Source organism: Buteo buteo, chromosome 31 (assembly GCF_964188355.1).
Source record: "Buteo buteo chromosome 31, bButBut1.hap1.1, whole genome shotgun sequence".
Classification (NCBI taxonomy): Eukaryota; Metazoa; Chordata; class Aves; order Accipitriformes; family Accipitridae; genus Buteo; species Buteo buteo.
The window spans coordinates 2,929,602-2,955,418 of NC_134201.1; the positions used below are offsets into that span (position 1 = coordinate 2,929,602).

The 25,817-nt window shown below is 64.0% G+C and overlaps 3 protein-coding genes and 1 long non-coding RNA gene across 7 annotated transcripts in view; 1 reads left to right on the forward strand and 3 right to left on the reverse strand.

The window, feature by feature from the left end:
• The window catches only part of LOC142026017 (uncharacterized), an 11,242-nt gene extending 5,290 nt beyond the window's left edge, over positions 1-5,952 (reverse strand). Inside the window, exons 1-4 of the mRNA XM_075018767.1 lie at positions 5,919-5,952; positions 3,866-3,960; positions 2,521-2,665; positions 1,324-1,512 (exon numbers count right to left, since the gene is read on the reverse strand). Coding sequence (XP_074874868.1) covers positions 1,324-1,512; positions 2,521-2,665; positions 3,866-3,955 — 424 coding nt within the window. The 5' untranslated portion in view covers positions 3,956-3,960; positions 5,919-5,952. The remainder of the gene's footprint in view (positions 1-1,323; positions 1,513-2,520; positions 2,666-3,865; positions 3,961-5,918) is intronic.
• Positions 5,953-6,061: 109 nt separating this feature from the next.
• LOC142026082 (uncharacterized) lies at positions 6,062-21,096 on the reverse strand. The gene is made up of 10 exons (XM_075018907.1): positions 19,628-21,096; positions 19,257-19,356; positions 17,038-17,145; positions 16,848-16,954; positions 15,969-16,083; positions 15,809-15,874; positions 14,592-14,781; positions 11,349-11,503; positions 9,150-9,577; positions 6,062-7,471 (listed from the first exon to the last, which is right to left on the reverse strand). Exons 1-9 carry the CDS (start codon positions 21,079-21,081, stop codon positions 9,152-9,154), a joined length of 2,721 nt encoding a protein of 906 aa, XP_074875008.1. The 5' UTR covers positions 21,082-21,096; the 3' UTR covers positions 6,062-7,471; positions 9,150-9,151.
• LOC142026086 (uncharacterized) lies at positions 11,555-14,577 on the forward strand. Of its 4 annotated transcripts, XR_012648775.1 has the most exons (4): positions 11,555-13,311; positions 13,621-13,846; positions 13,893-13,918; positions 13,965-14,577. It is a non-coding gene; the product is annotated as an uncharacterized LOC142026086 (long non-coding RNA). The 4 variants fall into 4 exon arrangements; XR_012648776.1 differs by having other exon boundaries at positions 13,621-14,267; positions 14,314-14,577; XR_012648774.1 differs by having other exon boundaries at positions 13,893-14,577.
• A 289-nt stretch (positions 21,097-21,385) lies between the features above and the next one.
• LOC142026052 (uncharacterized) lies at positions 21,386-25,499 on the reverse strand. Its single transcript, XM_075018844.1, has 3 exons — positions 25,394-25,499; positions 24,498-24,593; positions 21,386-23,679 (listed from the first exon to the last, which is right to left on the reverse strand). The coding sequence occupies exons 2-3, from the start codon at positions 24,559-24,561 to the stop codon at positions 21,401-21,403; spliced, it is 2,343 nt and encodes a 780-aa protein (XP_074874945.1). The 5' UTR covers positions 24,562-24,593; positions 25,394-25,499; the 3' UTR covers positions 21,386-21,400.
• Positions 25,500-25,817: the final 318 nt, after the last annotated feature.

Here is a 25,817-nt window from a genome sequence, read left to right on the forward strand (position 1 = left end):
CCCCCACTTCCTCCTCATTTTCTCATTTTCCTCCATTTTCCCTCATTTCCTCCCCATTTCCCCCCATTTCCTTCGCGTTTCCCCTTCACTTCCTCTCTATTTCCCCCCATTTTTCCTCTATTTCCTCTCCATTTTCCCCCATTTCCTCCCCCAGCTCCCCCATTTCCCCCCCGAGGCGCCCCCCCCTTGTCTCCAACACCACCCCATTTCCCCCCAGCCCATTTCCTCCCCTTTCCCCCATTTTCCCCCATTTCCTCCACATTTTCCGATTCCCCCCTTTCCCCCTCACGCCCCCCATTTCCCCCTTTCCATCACTTCCTCCCCACTTCCTTCCCCTCCACCCCCTCCATTCCCCCCCAAACCTCCGTTTCCCCCCCTTTCCCCCCAAACCCCTCATTTTCCCCTCCTTTCCTCCTCCAGACCCCCATTTCCCCCCTTCCCTCACTTCCTCCCCACTTCCTTCCCCTCTGCTCCCCCCCCATGTCCCCCTTTCCCCCGTTTTCCCTCCCAAAACCCCCATTTTTGCCCCTTTCCTCCCCCAAGCCCCCATTCCCCCCTTTCCCTCATTTCCTCCTCACTTCATCCCCGTTTCCTCCCCACTTCCTTCCCCTCCACCCCCTCCACTCCCCCCCACGTCCCCCTTCCCCCCGTTTCCCCCCCAAACCCCCCATTTTGCCCCCAAACCCCCACTTCCTCCCCACCCCTCCATTCCCCCCCCACATCCCCCATTCCCCCCAACCCCCCATTTTCTCCCCCTTTCCTCCTCCAGACCCCCATTTCCCCCCTTCCCTCACTTCCTCCCCACTTCCTTCCCCTCTGCTCCCCCCCATGTCCCCCTTTCCCCGTTTTCCCTCCCCAAACCCCCATTTTTGCCCCTTTCCTCCCCCAAGCCCCCATTCCCCCCTTCCCTCATTTCCTCCTCACTTCATCCCCGTTTCCTCCCCACTTCCTTCCCCTCCACCCCCTCCACTCCCCCCACCATCCCTCTTCCACCCGTTCCCCCCAAACCCCCCTTTTGCCCCCAAACCCCCACTTCCTCCCCACTTCCTCCCCACCCCCTCCATTCCCCCCCCACGTCCCCCATTCCCCCCAACCCCCCATTTTCTCCCCCTTTCCTCCCCCAGACCCCCATTTCCCCCCTTTCCCTCACTTCCTCCCACTTCCTCCCCACTTCCTCCCCGCTTCCTCCCCGTCCACCCCCTCCACTCCCCCCCCACGTCCCCCTTTCCCCCCATTTCCCCCCCGTTTCCCCCCCCAACTCCCCCTTTCCCCCCCCTTGTTGCCCCCCCCCAGACCCCCGTTTCCCCCCCACTTCCTCCCCACTTCCTCCCCACTTCCGGCTCACCCAGTCGACGGCCTCCAGCCAGGGGTCGGGGGGCCGCCGCCCCCCCCGGCGGGGCAGGAAGTGCCCCTGGGGGTCGAAGGAGCCCTCGGCCAACTCCTCCACCAGGTTGAAGGGCGTCAGGGGGGGGCCGCCCCCCTCCCCCGCCCCCCCCGGCCACGCCTCCTCGCCTGCGGGCGGGGCGGGGCGTCAGCGCCACACCCCCCGCCCCACAGATCCCTCCCTCTGCCCCACAGATTCCCCCACGCCCCATAGATCCCCACCGCAGCGCCTACGGGGCTTTGTGGGCCCCATAGGGCCTGCACTAGCCCCACGGCTGCCCCATAGCCGCCCCACAGCCCCTATAGACCCCCATAGCTGCCCTATAGCTGCCCCATAGCCACCCCACAGCCCCTAGAGAGCCCCATAGCCGCCCTATAGCTGCCCCATAGCCCCCCACAGCTGCCCCACAGCCGCCCTATAGACCCCCACAGCCACCCCACGGCTGCCCCATAGCCACCTCACAGCCCCTATAGACCCCCATCGCTGCCCTATAGCTGCCCCACAGCCCCCCACAGCCACCCCACGGCCCCTATAGATGCCCATAGCTGCCCCATAGCCACCCCACAGCCCCTATAGAGCCCCATAGCCGCCCTATAGCTGCCCCATAGCCGCCCTATAGACCCCCACAGCCACCCCACGGCCGCCCCATAGCTGCCCCACAGCCCCTATAGAGCCCCATAGCCGCCCTATAGCTGCCCCATAGCCGCCCTATAGACCCCCACAGCCACCCCACGGCCGCCCCATAGCTGCCCCACAGCCCCTATAGAGCCCCATCGCTGCCCTATAGCTGCCCCATAGCCGCCCTGTAGAACCCCACAGCCGCCCCACAGCCCCTATAGCTGCCCCATAACAACTGCACAGCTCCTATAGAGCCTCATAGCCGCCCCACAGCCCCTATAGACCCCCATCGCTGCCCCATAGCTGCCCTATAGAACCCCATAGCTGCCCCATAGCCACCCCACAGCCCCATAGACCCCCATCGCTGCCCTATAGCTGCCCTATAGAACCCCATAGCTGCCCCATAGCCGCCCCCTAGCCCCTATAGAGCCCCATAGCCGCCCTATAGAACCCCGTAGCCACCCCACAGCCGCCCCACAGCCCCTACAGCCGCCCCATAGCGGCCCCCCAGCGCTCACCCTCCTCGCCGTGGGGCAGCAGCAGGTCGTACTTGGCGCCGGCGCCGCAGCCTTCGTCCTCCTCCTCCTCCTCGTCCTCCTCGTCACTGTCCAGCGACGGTTTCCCCGAAAAACGGCTCCCCGGGCCCCCCACGGCCACCGCCGCCTGCGCGACCCACGGCTGACCCACGGCGACCCACAGACACCCACGGCTGACCCACGGCGACCCACAGCGACCCACGGCCGACCCACAGCGACCCACAGCCAACCCACAGCGACCCACAGCGACCCACGGCCGACCCACAGACACCCACGGCCGACCCACGGCTGCCCCACACCTCCCTGGGGCACCCCCGTGATCCCCTATAGCTGCCCCACGGCTGCCCCACAGCCACCCCACACCTCCCTGGGCACCGCATGGTGCCCTATAGCTGCCCCACGGCCTCACCACAGCCCCATAAGCCGCCCCACGGCTGCCCCACAGCTCTTTGGGCACCCCACGGTGCCCTATAGCTGCCCCACGGCCTCTCCACAGCCCCATAGCTGCCCCATAGCCACCTCATAGCCACCCCAAGGCTGCCCCACACCTCTCTGGGCACCCTATAGCTGCCCCATGGCTGCCCCATAGCTGCCCCACGGCCTCTCCACAGCCCCACAGCTGCCCCATAGCTGCCCCACACCTCTCTGGGTACCCTATAGCTGCCTCATAGCTGCCCCACAGCCTCTCCGCAGCCCCACAGCCGCCCCACGGCTGCCCCACAGCCTCTCCACTGCCCCATAGCTGCCCCATAGCCACCCTATAGCTACCCCGAAGCCTCTCCACTGCCCCATAGCCACCCTATAGCTGCCCCACGGCTGCCCCACAGCCTCTCCACTGCCCCACAGCTGCCCACAGCATCTCCAGTGCCCCATAGCCGCCCTATAGCCACCCCACAGCCCCACAGCTGCCCCATAGCCACCCTATACCTGCCCCACGGCCTCTCCACAGCCCCACAGCCGCCCCATGGCTGCCCCACAGCCTCTCCACTGCCCCATAGCTGCCCCATAGCAGCCCTGTAGCCACCCCACAGCCCCACAGCTGCCCATAGCCACCCTATAGCTGCCCCACAGCTGCCCCACGGCCTCTCCACAGCCCCACAGCTGCCCCACGGCTGCCCCACAGCCTCTCCACTGCCCCATAGCTGCCCCATAGCCACCCTATAGCCACCCCACAGCCCCACAGCTGCCCCACAGCATCTCCACTGCCCCATAGCTGCCCCATAGCCGCCCCATAGCCACCCTATAGCCACCCCACAGCCCCACAGCTGCCCCATAGCCGCCCCATAGCTGCCCCACGGCTGCCCCACGGCCGCCCCACGGCGCTCACCCTCTTGCGGGGGGGCGGGGGCGGCTCTTCCTCCTCCTCCTCCTCGTCGTCGTCCTCGGGGTCCTCGAACCTGGGGCGGCGCTTCGCCATCGGGGCTGGGGGGCGGCTCGTTACCGGCGCTAATTAACTTCCTGGGGGGGGCCCCATTAACGGCGCTAATGAACCCCAGCACTGGCTCCGATTCAGCCCCGATAACGGCGATAATTAACCCCGTTAATTATGCTAATTAACCCCCCAAACCCCCATTACCAACCCCTAATTAGATCCATTAATAGTCCTAATTAATGCCTATTAATTGCTCCAATTAACCCCCATTAACAACTGTAATTAGGCCCCCAGAACCCCCATTACCAGCCCAAATTAACTCCCATTAATGGCGCCAATTAACCCCCATTATGCCTCCAATTAACTCGCACTAATGGCACTAATTAACCCCCAAAACCCCCATTACCAGCCCCCAATGAGCTCCATTAATGGCCCTAATAAACCCCCATTAACAGCCCTAATTAGGCCCCAAGAACCCCCATAACCAACCCCAATTAATCCCCATTAATGGTGTTAATTAACCCCATCAGTACCTTCGATTAAGCCCCGATAATGGTGCTAATTAACCCCATTAGTGGTGCTAATTAACCCCCCAAACCCCGTTACTATCCCCTAATTAGCTCCATTAATGGCCCTAATTAATGCCCATTAATGGGGCTAATTAACCCCCATTAATGGCCCTAATTAGGCCCCAAGAACCCCAATCGCCAGCCCCAATTAACTCCCATTAATGGCCCTAATTAGTCCCCAGTAACGGCGCTAATCAACCCGCACTAACGGTGCTAATTAACCCCCCAAATCCCCATTACCAGCCCCCAATTAGCTCCTTTAATGGTGCTAATTAACCCCCATTAATGGCCCTAATTAAGCCCCAAGAAGCCCCATCACCAGCCCCAATTAATCCCCATTAATGGTGCTAATTAACTCGCACTAATGGCGCTAATTACCCCCCAGACCCCTGTTACCAGCCCCCAATTAGCCCAATTTAACGCCCATGAGCGGCTCCAATTAACCCCCATTAACAGCCCTAATTAGGCCCAAAGAACCCCCATCACCAGCCCCAATTAACTCCCATTAATGGTACTAATTAAGCCCCAATAATGGCGCTAATCAACCCATATTAACTGCACTAATTAACCCCCCAAACCCCCATTATCAGCCCCCAAGTAGCCCCATTAATGGCGCTAATTAACCCCCATTAACAGCCTTAATTAGGTTGCAAGAACCCCCATTACCAGCACTAATTACCTCCCATTAACGGCGCTAATTAACCCCCATTAGCGGCCCCAATTAGTGCCGAGAACCCTGTTACCAGCCCCCAATTACCCGCGTTCGTGGCCCTAATTAAGGCCCATTAACAGCCCCAATTAACCCCCATTAACGGCCCTAATTAGGCCCCAATTAACCCCCATTAACAGCCCCAATTAACCCCCATTAACGGCCCCAATTGAGCCCCAATAACGGCGCTAATCAACCCTCATTAATGGCGCTAATTAACCTGTAAGAACCCCCATTACCAGCCCCCAATTAGCCCCATTAACGCCCCCAATTAACGCCCATTAACGCCCCCAATTAACCCCCCTTAACCCCCCTAATTAACGCCCATTACCAGCCCCAATTAATCCCCCCGCCCCCCAACCCCCCTCCCTAATTACCCCCATTAACCCCCCTAATTAACATCCCCCATTACCCCGCACCACCCCCATTTAATTACCCGCCCCCCCCGCCGCTAATTAACCCCAATTAACGCCCCCCATCCCCCTCCCCCCACCTTACCCCCCTAATTAACCCCTCCCCATTAATTAAACCCCTCTAATTAACCCCTTCTCACTAATTAACCCCCGCTAATTACCCCCCACCCCCTCATTAACCCCCAATTAGCGCCCCGCCCCCTCATTAACCCCCAATTCTCTCCCCCATCCCCCCCTTAATTACCCCGCGCCCCTCCCCTCATTTGCATATGCAAATGAACCCCCCGTTCCCCGGTGTTTTCCCGCGGGCCCCGCACCCGGCCGGTGGTTGCGCGGCGGCGGCGGCGGCACTTCCGGGCGGAAGTGACGCCATCGGCGCGCGCCGGAAGTCGGGCGGGGAGCCGGTCGCTCTTAAAGGGGCCGCGTCGCAAAATAAATAAAAAAAAAATTAATGAGGAATTCGAGGCCGCGATCGCGGTTTTGGGGTTTTTTTGACCCAAAATGTCGGGGGGGGGGGGAGGGGCGGGGGGGGCGTTCCCGTTAAATAAGCGCGCGGGGGGCTGTCAATCAACCGGGGGGAGGGGCGGGGTCCATCGATCGATCGATCCGGCCATCGATCGATCAATATCGATGGGACGGAGCTGTCAATCGATCCCACGGAGCTGTCAATCAATCAGTCGATCGATCGATCCCACGGAGCTGTCAATCGATCAATCGATCGATCGATCGGAGCTGTCAATCAATCGATCGATCGATCGGAGCTGTCAATTAATCAATCGATCGATCGGATGGGGCTGTCGATCAATCGGAGCTGTCAATCAATTCGATGGAGCTGTCAATCAATCGATCAATCGATCGGATGGGGCTGTCGATCAATCGGATGGAGCTGTCGATCGATCAATCAGATGGAGCTGTCAATCAATCAATCGATCCATCGATCGGATGGAGCTGTCGATCAATCAGACGGAGCTGTCAATCCCACGGAGCTGTCAATCAATCCGACGGAGTTGTCCATCGATCGATCGATCGGATGGAGCTGTCAATCAATCGGAGCTGTCAATCAATTCGATGGAGCTGTCAATCAATCCATCGATCGGATGGGGCTGTCGATCGATCAGACGGAGCTGTCAATCAATCAGATGAGGCTGTCGATCAATCGATCGATCAATCCCATGGAGCTGTCAATCAACCGATCGATCAGACGGAGCTGTCAATCAATCCGACAGAGCTGTCAATCAATCGGATGGAGCTGTCGATCGATCAGACGGAGCTGTCAATCAGACGGAGCTGTCAATCAATCAGATGGAGCTGTCCATCGATCGATCGATCGATCAGATGAAGCTGTCAATCTATCAATCAATCCCACAGAGCTGTCAATCAGACGGAGCTGTCAATCGATCAATCAATTGGATGGAGCTGTCGATTGATTGATCAGACGGAGCTGTCAATCAGACGGAGCTGTCAATCGATCAGACGAAGCTGTCAATCAATCGATCGATCAATTGATCAGCCGGAGCTGTCAATCAGATGGAGCTGCCGATCAATCAATTGATCCCACGGAGCTGTCGATCAATCAGATGGAGCTGTCAGTCAATCGATCGATCGATCGGTCGATCAGACGGAGCTGTCAATCACGGGCTGGCCGGAGCGTCAATCAAGGAGGGGGGGCGGGGGGCGGGGAGCTGTCAATCATCCGCGGGCTGCTGATCACTGGATCGAGAATCGATCGATCGATCGATCGAGGGGCGTCCATCGGCTTCCCAGGGAGCTGGCGATCGATCAGAAGGAGGCGCCGCCCACCGATCGCCCGCCGCTCCCATCCAGGTGTCAATCAAAGGCGTCAACCAGAGGCCGCCACCTTTCATGGCAGCTGTCAATCAAACCCCACCAGAGCTGTCAATCATCCTCCTCCAGAGCTGTCAGTCACCCCCAAAAACTGTCGATCACCCCCCTGCAGAGCTGTCAATCACCCCCAAAACTGTCAATCACCCCCCCAAAAGTGTCAATCACCCCCTCCCAGCTGTCAATCACCCCCTTCCAAGCTGTCAATCATCCCTTCCAGCTGTCAATCACCCCCCCAAAACTGTCAATCACCCCCCCAAAAGTGTCAATCACCCCCTCCCAGCTGTCAATCACCCCCCAGACCTGTCAATCACCCCCCCAAACTGTCAATCACCCCCCCAAAAGTGTCAATCACCCCCAGAGCTGTCAATCGCCCCCAAAACTGTCAATCACCCCATTCCCAGCTGTCAATCACCCCCCCAAAAGTGTCAATCACCCCCCCCAAAAGTGTCAATCACCCCATTCCCAGCTGTCAATCACCCCCCAAAACTGTCAACCAACCCCCTCCAAAGCTGTCAATCACCCCCCAGACCTGTCAATCACCCCCCCAAAAGTGTCAATCACCCCCTCCCAGCTGTCAATCACCCCCAAAACTGTCAATCAACCCCCCCCAAAACTGTCATTCACCCCCCAGACCTGTCAATCACCCCACCAGAGCTGTCAATCACTCCCCCAGACCTGCCAATCACCCCCAAAACTGTCAATCACCCCATCAGAGCTGTCAATCAACGCCCAAAACTGTCAATCACCACCCTGCAGACCTGTCAATCACCCCCTCCCAGCTGTCAATCACTCCCCCAAAACTGTCAATCACCCCCCAAAACTGTCAATCACCCCCTCCCATCAATCACCCCCCTCCAGAGCTGTCAATCACCCCCAAAACTGTCAATCACCCCATTCCCAGCTGTCAATCACCCCTCCAGCTGTCAATCACCCCCCCAAACTGTCAATCACCCCCCCCAAAACTGTCAATCACCCCATTCCCAGCTGTCAATCACCCCCCAAAACTGTCAACCAACCTCCTCCAAAGCTGTCAATCACCCCCCCAAAACTGTCAATCACCCCCCCAAAGTGTCAATCACCCCCCCAAAATGTCAATCACCCCCCCAAAGTGTCAACCACCCCCTCCCAGCTGTCAATCACCCCCCAAAACTGTCAACCAACCTCCTCCAAAGCTGTCAATCACCCCCCCAAAACTGTCAATCACCCCCCCAAAGTGTCAATCACTCCCCCCAAAATGTCAATCACCCCCCCCAAAGTGTCAACCACCCCCTCCCAGCTGTCAATCACCCCCAAAACTGTCAATCAACCCATTCCCAGCTGTCAATCCCCCCCCCAAAACTGTCAATCACCCCCCCCAGACCTGTCAATCACCCCCCCAGACCTGTCAATCACCCCCAAAACTGTCAATCACCCCCCCAAACTGTCCATTACCCCCCCCCAGAGCTGTCAATCACCCCCCCCAAAATGTCAATCACCCCCCAAAACTGTCAATCCCCCCCCCCAAAGTGTCAATCACCCCCCCCAAAATGTCAATCACCCCCCAGACCTGTCAATCACCCCCCCAAAACTGTCAATCACCCCCCCAAACTGTCAATCCCCCCCCAAAACTGTCAATCCCCCCCCCACCCCCATCAATCCCCCCCCAGACCCATCCGCCCCCCCCCCAAAATCCCCCCCCCCCCCCCCCCCCCATTCCCACCTACCCTCAAAAATAGGCGTCCCCCAACCCGGGGGGGTCCCGCAGCCCCTCCGCTCCTCCGCTGGGGGCGGGGGGGACACCCCCTTCTTTTGGGGTGCCCCCCCCTTTCGGGGCACCCCCTTCTTTCGGGGTGCCCCCCCCTTGCCGGCTGCCGCCTTCTCCTTCTTTCTGGGCCCCCCCTTTTTGGGGGGCGCCCCCCCCTTTCCGCCCTCCTCCTTCTTTTGGGGGGGCGGTCTCTTTGGGGGGGGGGGTCCCTCCTTCTTTTTGGGGGTCCCCCCCCCCCAAGCGCCTCTTCTCCTGCAGGATGGCCCGAGCCCCGTGTAGCCGGGGGGGGGGCGGCCGCTGCAGCTCCCCCCGCGTCTCCCGCCAGCGCCGGAGCTGCGCCCCGCTCTCCCGCTCCAGCAGCGCCTCCGTCACCGGCACCGACGTCACCTGGGGGGGGGGACATGGGGAGACCCCCCCCCAATGTCAACAGCACCCCCAAAACCCCCCCCCGACCCCAAAATCCCCCCCGGTTTATTCCCGTTTTCCTTCCCCCCACCCCAAAAAAAATGGCTTGCGCGGCGTGGAACCTCCTGTGCCCCCCCCCCAGTAGCCCCCCCAATTTACCCCCAGGACCCCCCCCCAATTCCCCCTCCAGTATCCCCCCAATGCCCCCCAAAACCCCTCCAGTGCCCCCAATGCCCCCCCAATCCCCCCAGTACCCCCTAAATCCCCCCAACACCCCCAAAACCCCCAAATCCCCCTGACACCCCCCAAATTCCCCCCACACCCCCCAAATCCCCCATTCTCCCCCCAATCCCCCCCAAATCCACCCCAATCCCCCTCAACACCCCCCAAATCCCCCTCCAATCCCCCAACACCCCCAACCCCCCAAAATCCCAATCCCCCCCAAATCTCCCCCATTCTCCCCCCAAATACCCCCAAAATCCCCCCAATCCCCCCCAAATCTCCCCCATTCTCCCCCCAATCCCCCGAAATCCACCCAAATCCCCCCAATCCTGCCCCAATCCCCCCCAAAATCCCCCCAAGTCCCCCCATTCTCCCCCAATCTCCCCAAAATCCCCCCAAATCCCCCCCAAAATCCCCCCAAGTCCCCCCATTCTCCCCCAATCTCCCCAAAATCCCCCCAAATCCCCCCCAAAATCCCCCCAAATCCCCCAATCCCCCCATTCTCCCCCAAATCCCCCCATTCTCCCCCAATCCCCCCCAAAATCCCCCAATCCCCCCATATCCCCCCATTCTCCCCCCAAATCCACCCCAACACCCCCAAAATCCCCCCAAATCCCCCCAAATCCCCCCATTCTCCCCCAATCCCCCCCAAAATCCCCCCAAATCCCCCCAATCCCCCTCAAATCCCCCATTCTCCCCCCAAATCCCCCCCAACACCCCCAAAATCCCCCAAATCCCCCCCAACACCCCCAAAATCCCCCCAAATCCCCCCCAAACCCCCCATTCTCCCCCCAAATCCCCCCATTCTCCCCAATCCCCCCAAAATCCCCCCAAATCCCCCCCAAATCCCCCCATTCTCCCCCAACACCCCCAAAATCCCCCCAAATCCCCCCAATCCCCCTCAAATCCCCCCAACACCCCCAAAATCCCCCCAAATCCCCCCCAAATCCCCCCCAAATCCCCCATTCTCCCCCAATCCCCCCCAAAATCCCCCCAAACCCCCCATTCTCCCCCCAAATCCACCCCAACACTCTCAAAATCCCCCAAATCCCCCCCATTCTCCCCCAATCCCCCCCCAAATCCCCCCAATCCCCTTCAAATCCCCCCAAATCCCCCCCAAACCCCTCATTCTCCCCCCAAATCCCCCCCAACACCCCCAAAATCCCCCCAAATCCCCCCCAAATCCCCCCCAATCCCCCTCAAATCCCCCCAACACCCCCAAAATCCCCCCAAATCCCCCCCAAACCCCCCATTCTCCCCCAAATCCCCCCCAACACCCCCAAAATCCCCCCAAATCCCCCCCAAATCCCCCCATTCTCCCCAATCCCCCCCAAATCCCCCCCAAATCCCCCCAAATCCCCCTCAAATCCCCCCCAATCCCCCTCAAATCCCCCCAACACCCCCAAAATCCCCCCAAATCCCCCCCAAATCCCCCCATTCTCCCCCCAAATGCCCCCCAACACCCCCAAAATCCCCCCCAATCCCCCTCAAATCCCCCCAAATCCCCCCCAAAATCCCCCCCCCCCCGAACCTGCTGGACGAGGGCGTCCTCCCGCAGGCCGGGGGGGGGCACGCTGCGCAGCCGCTCCATGGTCTCGTACATCCCCTGGCAGGCGCGGAGCTTCTCGGGGGTCCCCAGCGCCTGGCGCAGCAGCACCAGCCCCACGCGGAACAGGATCTTCACCCCTGGGGGGGGACACGGGACGGGGGGGGGGCGGGGGGGTGGGGGGTGGGACGTGGAGGTGGGTGGTGGGACGTTGGGGGTGAAGATGGGGGACATGGGAGGTGGGACATGGAGGTGGGAGGTGGATTTGGGACGTGGGGGTGGGTGGTGGGACGTGGATTTGGGATGTGGATGGGGGTGGTGGGACGTGGATGGGGTGGTGGATGTGGGTGGTGGGATGTGGATTTGGGACGTGGATGTGGGTGGTGGGACGTGGGGGGGTGGTGGGATGTGGATTTGGGACATGGGGGTGGGTGGTGGGACGTGGGGGTGGGTGGTGGGACATGGAGGTGGGTGGTGGGACATGGATGGGGTGGTGGATGTGGGTGGTAGGACGTGGATTTGGGACGTGGATGGGGGTGGTGGGACGTGGATTTGGGACATGGGAGTGGGTGGTGGGACGTGGATGGGGTGGTGGGACATGGGGGTGGGTGGTGGGACGTGGATTTGGGACGTGGAGGTGGGTGGTGGGACGTGGATGGGGGTGGTGGGACGTGGAGATGGGTGGTGGGACATGGGGATGGGTGGTGGGACGTGGATTTGGGATGTGGAGGTGGGTGGTGGGACGTGGATGGGGCAGTGGGATGCGGATGTGGGTGGTGGGACATGGAGATGGGTGGTGGGACGTGGGGGTGGGTGGTGGGACGTGGATGGGGTGGTGGATGTGGGTGGTAGGACGTGGATTTGGGACGTGGATGGGGTGGTGGGACGTGGGGGGGTGGTGGGAGGTGGATTTGGGACATGGGGGTGGGTGGTGGGACGTGGGGGTGGGTGGTGGGACATGGAGGTGGGTGGTGGGATGTGGATGGGGTGGTGGATGTGGGTGGTAGGACATGGATTTGGGACGTGGATGGGGGTGGTGGGACGTGGATTTGGGACATGGGAGTGGGTGGTGGGACGTGGATGGGGTGGTGGGACATGGGGGTGGGTGGTGGGACGTGGATTTGGGACATGGGGGTGGGTGGTGGGACGTGGATGGAGGTGGTGGGACGTGGATTTGGGTGGTGGGACGTGGATGGGGGTGGTGGGACATGGGGGTGGGTGGTGGGACGTGGATTTGGGACATGGGGATGGGTGGTGGGACGTGGAGGTGGGTGGTGGGACATGGAGGTGGGACATGGATGTGGGTGGTGGGATGTGGGGGTGGGTGGTGGGACGTGGAGGTGGGTGGTGGGACGTGGATGGGGTGGTGGATGTGGGTGGTGGGATGTGGATTTGGGACGTGGATGTGGGTGGTGGGACGTGGGGGGGTGGTGGGAGGTGGATTTGGGAGGTGGAGGTGGGTGGTGGGACGTGGAGATGGGTGGTGGGACGTGGATTTGGGACGTGGAGGTGGGTGGTGGGATGTGGATGGGGTGGTGGATGTGGGTGGTAGGACGTGGATTTGGGACGTGGATGGGGGTGGTGGGACGTGGGGGGGTGGTGGGAGGTGGATTTGGGACATGGGGGTGGGTGGTGGGACGTGGATGGGGTGGTGGATGTGGGTGGTGGGATGTGGAGGTGGGTGGTGGGAGGTGGATTTGGGACATGGGGGTGGGTGGTGGGACGTGGATGGGGTGGTGGATGTGGGTGGTGGGACGTGGAGGTGGGTGGTGGGAGGTGGATTTGGGACGTGCAGGTGGGTGGTGGGACGTGGGGGTGGGTGGTGGGACGTTGATTTGGGAGGTGGGACGTAGAGGTGGGTGGTGGGACATGGATGGGGGTGGTGGGACATGGATTTGGGACGTGGATGTGGGTGGTGGGATGTGGATGTGGGACACAGAACACAGACGTGGGACACGGGACATGGATGTGGGACATGGATATGGGAGGTGGGACATGGACGTGGGAGGTGGGACACGGATGTGGGACACGGGACACGGAGGTGGGATGGGGAGACGGGAGGCGGGACGTGGGGGTGGGACGTTGGGGTGAAGATGGGGGACGTGGGAGGTGGGACATGGAGGTAGGTGGTGGGACGTGGAGATGGGTGGCGGGACGTTGGCGTGAAGATGGGGGACGTGGGACGTGGGATGTGGATGTGGGGATGTGGGACGTGGATGTGGGACGTGGACGTGGACGTGGAACACGGGACACGGAGACGGGACGTGGAGATGGGAGGCGGGACGTTGGCGTGAAGATGGGGGACGTGGGACGTGGATGTAGGATGTGCGACACGGACACGGAGGTGGGACACGGGACACGGAGGTGGGACATGGGACATGGATGAGGAGGTGGGACACAGGACACAGAGGTGGGACACGGGACACGGGACACGGAGGTGGGACACGGGACATGGATGCAGAGGTGGGACGCAGGACACGGAGGTGGGACATGGGACACGGATGCGGAGGTGGGACATGGGACACGGAGGTGGGACACGGGACACGGATGAGGAGGTGGGACATGGGACACGGATGAGGAGGTGGGACACGGGACACGGAGGTGGGACACGGGACACAGGACACGGATGCGGAGGTGGGACATGGGACACGGAGGTGGGACACGGGACACGGATGAGGAGGTGGGACATGGGACACGGATGCGGAGGTGGGACACGGGACACGGAGGTGGGACACGGGACACGGGACATGGATGCAGAGGTGGGACGCAGGACACGGAGGTGGGACACAGGACACGGATGCGGAGGTGGGACACGGGACACGGAGGTGGGACACGGGACACAGGACACGGATGCGGAGGTGGGACATGGGACACGGAGGTGGGACACGGGACACGGATGAGGAGGTGGGACATGGGACACGGATGCGGAGGTGGGACATGGGACACGGAGGTGGGACATGGGACACGGAGGTGGGACACGGGACACGGGACACGGAAGTGGGACACGGGACACGGGACGTGGAGGTGGGACACGGCACATGGGACACGGATGCGGAGGTGGGACACAGACGTGGGACACGGAGGTGGACGTGGGATGTGGGACACGGAGACGGGAGGTGGGCCGCGGCCGCGGGCCGTCAGCGCGAAGACGCGGGCCGCGCGGGCGTGGCGGCGGGCGTGGCCGCCGCCCCCCTCCCGCCCCGCCCCGCCCGCCGCTCCGCCCCCTACCCTCGCAGAAGAACATGTCCCAGACGCGCAGGACGGCGGCCCAGGGCAGGCTGCGGGCGAAGATGCACATGAACCACTCGGTGAGGTAAAGCACCGGCTCCACCCGGAAACGCCGAAGGTGCCGGTGGGCGGCGGGGGCCGCCCGGCGCAGCAACGCCCCGAACACCTCCCCGTCCAGCTGCACCGCCTCCTGGGGGGCGGGGACACGGGGGGAGGGCGGGGTCAGAGGCGGAACACCGGCTCGATGGCTTCCGGTGGCCGCCCCGGCGTCTCCCCGGTGGCCGCTGTTGGCTTCCGTTGGCTGCCGTTGACCACCGTTGACCCCCGTTGGCCACCGTTGACCCCCATTGGCCACCATTGACCCCCACTGGCCACCGTTGACCCCCATTGGCCACCATTGACCCCCATTGACCACCATTGACCCCCATTGACCACCATTGACCCCCATTGGCCACCGTTGGCTTCTATTGGCCACCGTTGACCCCCGTTGGCCACCATTGACCCCCATTGGCCACCGTTGGCTTCTATTGGCCTCCATTGACCCCCGTTGGGCACCATTGACCCCCATTGGCCACCGTTGGCTTCTATTGGCCACCACTGACCCCCATTGGCCACCGTTGGCTTCTGTTGGCCTCTATTGACCCCTGTTGGCCACCATTGGCCACCATTGACCCCCGTTGGCTTCTATTGGCCTCCATTGACCCCCATTGGCCACCACTGACCCCCATTGGCCACCATTGGCTCCCGCTGACCCCCAGCGTCTCCCCGTTGGCCCCCGTTGGCTCCCGTTGGCCCCCGTTGGCTTCTATTGGCCTCCGTTGGCCCCCGTTGGCCACCACTGACCCCCATTGGCCACCACTGGCTCCCACTGACCCCCAGCGTCTCCCCATTGGCTCCTGTTGGCCCCCATTGGCCTCTGTTGGCCACCACTGACCCCCATTGGCCACCATTGGCTCCCGTTGACCCCCATTGGCCACCATCATCCTTCCCTGACCCCCATTGGCCCCCGTCGACCCCGACTGACCCCCATTGGCCACCCGTCATCCTTCGTTGCCCCCCGAGCCGTTGACCACGATCAACCCCATTGCCCCCCCCCCCCGTTGACCACCGCCGGCCCCCATTGACCCCCGTTGACCCCCGTTGACCCCCATTGACCTCCCACCCCCCCGTTGACCCCGTTGCCCCGCCCCCGCCCCCCCCCCAGCCCCTCCCCTCACCAGGCCGGCGCTGTAATAACCGGGCAGGTACTTCTCGCAGATCTGCACCAGGCACCAAAAAGCTTGCTGGGGGAGGGGCGGGGAGGGGAGGGGTCAGCGGCGTGACCACGCCCAGCATCCCGTGACCCCCTCCCCCGTGACCCCACCCCCGTGACCTCACCTCGGCGGGCATGTGCATGAGGAGGACGGCGGCGACGGGGGCCTGGGCTTGGCAATACCCCTCCTGGGGGCGGTAGACGGTGTAGGCCTTCAGGATGCGGTACAGGTCCTGTTGCCTGTGGGCGTGGCCGGGCGTGGCCGGGGGAGGAGTCAGACGCCGCGGAGGGGGGGAGGTGGGGTCTTTGACTTCCCGGAGCGGGAGGAGGTAACGGGGAAAGGGTCGGAGTGGGGGGGGGGGGGAGGGGGAGGGGCTGGTCTGGAAGGGGGAGGAGCTAGCCTGGAAGGAGGAGGGGCTAGTCTGGAGGGGGAGGGGCCAGCCTGGAGGGGGAGGGGCCAGCCCAGAAGGGGGAGGAGTCAACCCAGAAGGGGACGAGCCAACCCACAAGGGAGAGGAGCCAACCCAGAGGGGGAGGAGCCAACCCACTTGGGGGAGGAGCCAACCCACATGGGGGAGGAGCCAGCCCAGAGGAGGAGAAACCAATCCATGAGGGGAGGAGCCAACCCACGAGGGGAGCAGTCAACCCACAAGGGAAGGAGCCAACCCACAGGGAGGAGGAGCCAACCCACAGGGAGGAGGAGCCAACAGACAAGGGGAGGAGCCAACCCAGAGGGGGAGCAGCCAACCCACAAGTGGGGGGAGCCAGCCTGGAGAAGGGGGCGGAGCCACTCACAAAGGGACACGCCCACCCAGGGGCGTGGCCATGCAGCAGGAAGGCGTGGCCACCCTGGAGAGGGGGCGCGGTCCCCCCTGGGGAGGGGGGCAAAACCCCTTCGAGGGTTGGACCCAGCAGGGTGGGCGTGCCCTAAGAGGGCGTGTCGTGCCCGCCCCGCCCCACCCCACCCCGGAAGGGCGTGTCCCCGCCCAGCGGGCGTGTCCTACCCGTGCCCGCCCCGGGCGACAAACATCTCGTGGAAGGGGAACTGCCGGTGCAAATCCTTCTCGATGGCGTCCAGCCACCGCGCCTCCCCCGGCTGGCGCTCCAGCTCCTGCGGGCGGGGCGGGGCGTGACCCTCTGGGGGGGTGGGGCCACGCCCGGCCACGCCCCGGTCTCCTCCCTCCCGTTCCTCACCTGGAAGAGGCCGGGGTTGCGGTCGAGGAGGGCTTTGCTGTCGGAGAGGAGCTGCCAGGCGCGGGCGCGCAGGGAGGAGGGGATGCCTTTGCGGCAGCGGAGCTTCACCTGCCCCACGGCGAGACCCACGGCGTGACCCACGGCGTGACCGGCCGGCGGGGGGACCCACGGCGTGACCCACGGACAGACCCACAGTGAGACCCACAGACAGACGGACCCACGGCGTGACCCACGGCGAGATCCGCCGGCGGACGGACCCACGGCGTGACCCACAGGCAGATGGACCCATGGCAAGACCCACGGACAGACCCACGGCGAGACCCATGGACAGACAGACTCACAGACAGACCCACACTGAGACCCACGGATAGACAGACCCACGGCAAGACCCACGGACAGACCCACGGCAAGACCCATGGCAAGACCCACAGACAGACCCACGGCAAGACAGGCCCGTGGCAAGACCCACGGACAGACAGACCCACAGACAGACCCACAGCGAGACCCACAGCGACATCCACGGACAGACCCACAGACAGACAGACCCACAGCAAAACCCACACTGAGACCCACGGCGAGACCCACGGACAGACAGACCCATGGCAAGACCCACGGACAGACCCACAGCGAGACCCACGGACAGACAGACCCACAGCGAGACCCATGGTGAGACCCACGGCGAGACCCACAGTGAGACAGACCCACGGACAGACCCACGGACAGACAGACCCACAGCAAGACCCACAGATGGACCCACTGACAAACCCACGGACAGACGGACCCACGGCGAGACCCACGACCCCCGCCATGGGGCAGAGGCATCGCCCCCGCCCCGAACCCTTCTATGGGGCAGGACGACCCCCGGAACCCCTCTATGGGGCAGAGGGACCCCCCCAAAGCCCTCTATGGGGCAGGGGTCACCCCCAAACCTTTCTATGGGGCAGGAGAACACCCCCAAACCCCTCTATGGGGCAAGGAGACTCCCCAAACCCTTCTATGGGGCAGGAGGACCCTCCCAAAGCTCTCTATGGGGCAAGGGGACACCCCCAAACCCCTCTATGGGGCAGCAGGACCCCCCCAATCCTTCTACGGGGTAAAAAGACCCTCCCAAATCCCTCTATGGGGCAGGGGCACCCCCCCCAAAACCCTCTATGGGGCAGGGGGACACCCCCAAACCCCTCTATGGGGCAGAAGGACGCTCCCAAACCCCTCTATGGGGCAGGGAGACCCCCAAACCCTTCTATGGGGCAGCAGGACCCTCCCAAACCCCTCTATGGGGCAGGAGGACCCTCCCAAACCTTTCTATGGGGCAGCAGGACCCCCAAACCCCTCTATGGGGCAGAAAGACCCCTCCAAGCCCCTCTATGGGGCAGGAGCACCCCCCAAAACCCCTCTATGGGGCAGGAGAATCCCCCCCAAACCCCTCCATGGGGCAGAGGGACTCACCCAAATGCCTCCATGGGGTAAAAGCACCCCCCAAAACCCCTCTATGGGGCAGGAAGACCCCCCCAAACCCTTCTATGGGGCAGCAGGACTCCCCCAAACCCCTCTATGGGGCAGAAGGACCCCCCCAAACCTTTCTAGGGGGCAGGAAGACCCTCCCAAACCCCTCTATGGGGTAGAAGGACCCCCCCCAGAACACTCTATGGGGCAAGGACACCCCCCAATCCCTTCTATGGGGCAGCAGGACCCTCCCAAACCCCTCTATAGGGCAGGAGGACCCCCCCAAAACCCCTCTGTGGGGCAGAAGAATCCGCCCCAAAACCCTTCTATGGGGCAGATGGACCCCCACCCCTCTAGGGGGCAGGAGGACCCCCACAGAACACTCTATGGGGCAGGGAGACCCCCCCCAAACCCTGCTATGGGGCAGGAGAACCCCCCAAAACCCCTCTATGGGGCAGAAAGACCCCCAAACCTTTCTATGGGGCAGGAGGACCCCCCCAAAACCCCTCTATGGGGCAGGAGAACCCCCCCAAAACCCCTCTATGGGGCAGAAAGACCCCCAAACCTTTCTATGGGGCAGGAGAACCCCCCCAAAACCCCTCTATGGGGCAGAAAGACCCCCAACCTTTCTATGGGGCAGGAGGACCCCCCCAAAACCCCTCTATGGGGCAGGGAGAACCCCCCCAAAACCCCTCTATGGGGCAGAAAGACCCCCAAACCTTTCTATGGGGCAGGAGGACCCCCCCCCCCGAACCCCTCTATGGGGCAGGACCCACCTTCTGGTAGCGTCGCGAGAGCCACTTGTCCCAGTGGGTTGACATCTCCAGCCACTTCAGCTCCCGCTGCCGCGCCACGTCCACCGGCACCGAGCTCTCCCTGCGCCGAAAAAGGGGGGGGGGTGTCAGGTAAAGGGGGTCCCGACACCCCCAGCCCCACCGGCTCCCCCCCAAAATCCCCCCTCCCTGCCCCATAGCGAGATTCGTCGCCCCCCCAACCCCCAACCCAAACCCAATCCCGAACCCGGAGGCGACGGTGGGACGGGCCACGCCGTGTCCCGCCGTGGGGTTTTGGGGGGGGGTGGGGTGGGATGGGGGGGGAAGCCCCGTTTTGGGGTAAAACGTCCCGTTTTCGGGGTCACTCACGGCGCCTCGCAGTACTGGCTGCCCCCAGGAAGCCGTAGCGGTCGGTTCGGCGGTAGGACGGCGCCGCCGCTTCCGAATCGGAACCCATGGAACTGGCGTCGTCGGGGAAAGGGCCGGCTAACGATTCCAACGTTCCCGACAGGACGCTCACCGAGTCCAGGTCTCCGCCCCGCGGACCCGGAATTCCGGGACCCAAACTGCCCTGCGAGCCGCGACCCGGCCCGTTGGCTCCCGAAATGGCCGCCGGAGGGGCTGCCGAGGGCTCCAAGATGGCCGCCGGCGAGGCGGCGGGGGGGGCCGGCGTAGCTTCGGATCCGCTCGGCTCTAAGATGGCCGCCGCGGTGGTCGCGCCAGGCTCCGGCTCCTCGTTGGCCGCCGTCGATCCCGAAATGGCCGCCGTCGACCCCGAAATGGCCGCTGTCGACCCCAAAATGGCCGCCGTCGACCCCGAAATGGCTGCCGTTGATCTCTCATGGGTTGCTGGCTCCTCATTGGCTGCTCTTGACCCCACGTTAGCCGCCATCGACCCCGTGCCGATCACCGTTGACCCCGCGCCGGTCGCCGTTGACCCCATGATGGCCGCCGTTGACCCCATGATGGCCGCCGTTGACCCCCCGCCGGTCACCGTTGACCCCTCGATGGCCACCGTTGACCTCTGACGGGTTTCCGGCTCCTCATTGGCCGCCGTTGACCCCGTGCCGATCGCCGTTGACCCTGCGCCAGTCATCGTTGACCCCCCAATGGCCGCCGTTGACCCCGTGCCGATCACCGTTGACCCCAAGATGGCGGCCGTTGACCCCGTGATGGCTGCCGTTGACCTCCGATGGGTTTCCAGCTCCTCATTGGCCGCCGTTGACGCCACGCCGATCGCCGTTGACCCCGCGCCGGTCACCGTTGACCCCGTGCCGGTCGCCGTTGACCCCGCGCCGGTCGCCGTTGACCCCAAGATGGCCACCGTTGACCCCGTGCCGGTCGCCGTTGACCCCAAGATGGCCGCCGTTGACCCCAAGATGGCCGCCGGTGACCCCTCAATGGCCGCCATTGACCTCCGGCGGCTTTCCGCCTCCTCATTGGCCACCGTTGACCCGGTGCCGGTCACCGTTGACCCCTCGATGTCGTCGGTCGACCCCGCCACGCCCGCCACCGCCCTCCGCCGCCGCCCGGCCTCCTCATTGGCCGCCGCCGCCGCTGCCCTCCTCCTCTCTTCCTCTTCCTCGTCGGCCGCCGCCGCCTTCCCCCCGCCGCCGACCCCCGCCGACCTTTCCCCTCTCACCTTTGACCCCGCCGACTCTTCCGGACCCTCATTGGACGCCTCCGGAGGGACCCCCTTGGGTTCCGACCCCTCATTGGCCCTCGCCGCCGCCCTCACCCCATTGGCCACAGGGACGGGAGGAGGAGGAGGGGGGGCGGCGGCGGCCATCTTGCGGGGGGGAGGGGTGGGTGGGGGTCCCGTTTCCATGGCGACGGGGGGTGGGGGGAGGGGAGGGGGAGGGGGGGGGACACGCCCGGGGTCGGTGGCGGCGGCAGCGCGGCCCCTCCCCCACCCTGCCGAGCTGCGCGCGCAGCCGCCGGCCAATCAGCGGCGAGGGGGGAGGGGCGCGGTCCGGGAAGAGGGAGCGACCAATGGGGACGCGCGGCGCCCGGCGGGCCAATGGGAGAAGGAGGGGCGGAGCCGGAGTCCGGTTGCGTCTTTTATTGACCGCGCGGTGGCCACGCCCCCTCCCTTCCTCCCGACGCCCCGCCCCCTTCCGGTTTCCGGACAACCAACCAACCCCCGCTCACCCCACCCCCCACTGCCACCCCACCACCCGCAGGGGATTGGTGGGCGGCGGGCGGGGGGGCGGGGCGCGCAGCCCCGCCCACTCGCCCCCCACCCGCAGCCCGCAAGGGGCGGGGCCGGCCGGCGGCTCCGCCCACTCCTCCTCCGAGGAGGAGGAGGCGGAGCCGCCGCTCCCGCCGGGCTCCGCCCACTCGCAGGGGCGGGGCTCCGCCTCCTCGGCGGGGGCGCGGCTTCCCCTGAGCCCCGCCCACTCCGTCGCTAAGGGGCGGGGCTCGGCCGGCGGAGGGGCGTGGCCAGCCCAGTCCTCCTTTTCTGTCAGGCACGGCTCCTCCCACGGCGGGTCCAGCCCCGCCCCCTCGGGGGCGTGGCCGCCGCGTAGCCCCTCCCACTCCCCGCCGAGGGGGCGTGGCCAGCTCCCCACCCCTCCTCGCTCAAGGCTTGGCTGCAGCGATTCGGTTCGGTTCGGAATTTTGGCTCGATTCGGCGGAATTTCAGTTCGGTTCGGCGGAATTTCAGCTCGGTTCGGCGGAATTTTGATTTGGCTTGGATTTTCGGTTCGATTTGGTGGAATTTCATTTCGATTCGGCGGAATTTCGATTCGGTTCAGTGGAATTTCAACTTGGTTCAGAATTTCAGTTCGATTCAGGGGAATTTCGATCTGGCTCAGATTTTCGTTTCGATTCAGCGCAATTTTGCTTTGATTCAGCGGAATTTCAGTTCGGTTCGGAATTTCGGTTTGATTCAGTGGAATATCGATTTGGTTCAGAATTTCGGCTCGGTTCGGCGGAATTTCGATTTGGTTCAGAATTTCGGTTCGATTCAGTGGAATTTTGTTTCGACTCGTCGCAATTCCGTTTCGACTCGCGACTCCGGTTCGATCCGGCATAATTTCGGCGCCGCGTTGCTCCTCCCTCCTCTGCCCGAACGCCCGAAGCCTCGCGGCGCCGCCGTGCACCCGCTGATGCCGCGCCAGCGTGGAACTCCTGGCGAACGCCTTTTTGGTTTGATTCAGCGGAATTTCGATTTGGTTCAGAATTTCGGTTCGATTCAGCGGAATATCGATTTGGTTCCGAATTTCTGTTCGATTCAGCGGAATTTCGATTGGGTTCCGAATTTCGGTTCGATTCAGCGGAATTTCGATTTGGTTCCGAATTTCGGTTCGATTCAGCGGAATTTCGATTGGGTTCCGAATTTCTGTTCGATTCAGCGGAATTTCGATTGGGTTCAGAATTTCAGTTTGATTCAGCGGAATTTCCATTGGGTTCAGAATTTCGGTTTGATTCAGCGGAATTTCCATTGGGTTCAGAATTTCGGTTTGATTCAGCGGAATTTCCATTGGGTTCAGAATTTCGGTTTGATTCAGCGGAATTTCCATTGGGTTCAGAATTTCAGTTCGATTCAGCGGAATTTCCATTGGGTTCAGAATTTCAGTTCGATTCAGCGGAATTTCCATTGGGTTCAGAATTTCAGTTCGATTCAGCGGAATTTCGATTTGGTTCCGAATTTCAGTTCGATTCAGCGGAATTTCGACTCGGTTCAGAATTTCGGTTCGATGCAGCGGAATATCGATTTGGTTCAGAATTTCATTTCGACTCGTCGGAATTTCGCTTTGATTCGTCGGAATTTCGCTTTGATTCGCCGGAACTTCAGTTCGATTCGCCGGAATCCCGTTCCGACCCGCCGCAATCCCGTTCCGACCCGCCGCCGCTTCGCCGCCCCGTTGCTCCTCCCTCCTCTGCCCGCACGCCCGGATCCTGGCGCCGCCGCCGTGCACCCGCTGATGCCGCGCCAGCGTGGAACTCCTGGCGAACGCCTTCCCGCACCGGTGACACCGATACGGCCGCGCGCCGGTGTGGGCGCGTTGGTGAACGGCCAAGTAGGAGCTGTCGCCGTAACTCTTCCCGCAGAGCCGGCAGCGGAAGGGCCGCTCGCCGGAGTGGGTGACGCGGTGGCGCAGGAGGTGGGAGCTCTCGGCGAAGCGCTTGCCGCAGTCGCCGCAGGCGTAGTGCCGCTCGCCGGTGTGGGTGCGGTGGTGGCGCGCCAGGTCGGAGCGTTGGGCGAAGGCTTTGCCGCAGGCGCCGCAGCCGAAGGGCCGCTCGCCCGTGTGGCTCCGCTGGTGCCGGATCAGGTGGGAGCTCAGGCCGAAGCGTTTGCCGCATTCCCCGCAGGCGAACGGCCGCGGCGGCGGCGGCGGCGGGGGGGGGGCGGCGGCGGTGACGGCGGCGGCGGGGGGGGGGCGGCGGCGGCGGCGGTGGGGGTGGCGGCGCGGGGAGGCGGCTGCGGGGAGGGGGATGGCAGTGGGTTCCCCCCCCCCCCCCAGGACGGCAGGGGGCACCCAAGGTGCTCAGGGACCCCCCCATGGGTGGCAGAACCCCCCGAAAAACTCAGGGACCCCCCCCCCATGACCTCAAGGGGCACCCAGGGTGCTCAGGACCCCCCCCATGGGCTCAGGGACCCCCCCCCCCCATAACCTCAGGGGCACCCAGGGTGCTCAGGGACCCCCCCTAAAGGCTCAGGGACCCCCCCATGGGCTCAGGGACCCCCCCCCCCGTAACCTCAGGGGCACCCAGGGTGCTCAGGGACCCCCCCTAAAGGCTCAGGGACCCCCCCATGGGCTCAGGGACCCCCCCCCCGTAACCTCAGGGGGCACCCAGGGTGCTCAGGGACTCCCCCCTAAAGGCTCAGAGACCCCCCCCGTAACCTCAGGGGCACCCAGGGTGCTCAGGGACCCCCCCAGAGGGATCAGGGACCCCCCCCGAGGGATCAGGGGGCACCCAGGGTGCTCAGGGACCCCCCCTCTGGGTGGCAGGACCCCCCCAAAACTCAGGGACCCCCCCCCCCATGACCTCAGAGACCCCCCCTCCCGTGACCTCAGGGGGCACCCAGGGTGCTCAGGACCCCCCCCCATGGGGCTCAGGGACCCCCTCATGGGTGGCAGGACCCCCCCCCCATAACCTCTAGGGCCCCCCCCGTGGGTTCAAGGGCCACCCAGGGTGCTCAGGGACCCCCCCATGACCTCAGGGACCCCCCCCATGGGCTCAGGGACCCCCCCCCATGGGTGGCAGGACCCCCCCCCCCCGGTCCCCAGCCCTTACCCGGGGTGCCAACGTCCCACTGCAGCTCCTGGGGGGGGTCACCCGCCCCCCCCCACTCCTCCATCGCGGGACCCCCGGCACCGTCAGCCCCCGGCCCTGGAGGGGGGGGGGGAGAGAGGGAGGGGTGAGCTGGGGACCCCCCCCCCCCAGCCCTGAACCCCCCCAATTCACACCAGGGACCCCCCCAAACCCCTGTCAGCCCCCCCAGTTCACACCAGGGACCCCCCCATACCCCTGACCCCCCCCCCAATTCACACTAGGACCCCCCCCAATTCACACCAGGGACCCCCCCCATAGTCCTGACCCCCCCAAATCTATACCAAGACCCCCCCCACATCCCTGAGCCACCCCAATTCACACCAGCCCCCCCCCATACCCCTAAAGCCCCCCCAATCTATACCAGGACCCCCCCCAATTCACACCAGCGCCCCCCCCACAATCCTGAGGCCCCCCCCCATACCCCAGACCCCCCCCCCATAACCCTAAACCCCCCCAATCTATACCAGGACCCCCCCCATACCCCTGAGCCCCCCCCAATCGATACCAAGACCCCCCCCATACCCCTAACCCCCCCCCCCAATCTATACCAGGACCCCCCCCAATTCACACCAAGGACCCCCCCCCATAATCCTGAGGCCCCCCCCATATCCCTGAGCCCCCCCCCAATCCACACCAGGCCCCCCCCCCATAACCCTACCCCCCCAATCTATACCAAGACCCCCCCCCATATCCCTGAGCCCCTCCAATCCACACCAGGCCCCCCCCCATAACCCTAAACCCCCCCCAATCTATACCAAGACCCCCCCCCATAATCCTGCCCCCCCCAATCCACACCAGCCCCCCCCCCCAACCCTCCCCCTCCCCCAATTTATCCCAGGACCCCCCCCCCCACTCACCCCCAGCAGAGCCCCCCCCATCCGTGTCTATAACCGTGTCCCCCCCCCCCGGGACCCAGCGCGGCCGCCGGGCCCGGCCGCCGTTTTAACCGGGGGGGGGGGAACGAGAAACAACCCCCCCCATCTTCCGCCTCAGCGACGCCACTTCCGGTCGGCGCCCACCCTCCCCCCGCCCCGCGGCCTCTCTAGCCGCCTCGGAGGACCGCGCTTACCCCCTTCACCCCCGCGCCACCTCTATGATCCTCAACGGCAAGGAGGAAGGGGCGTGGCTTTCTCCCCGCCATCCTCCCGCCCACTCCCCTCCCAGCGCCGCTTCTGATTGGCTGCCGCCGCGGAGACACTCCCCCCGGGACTACGCTTCCCGTCGTCCCTTGCGCGGCGCCGCCGGCCGCCATTTTGCGGAGGCGGTAGCGGTGGCGGAGGG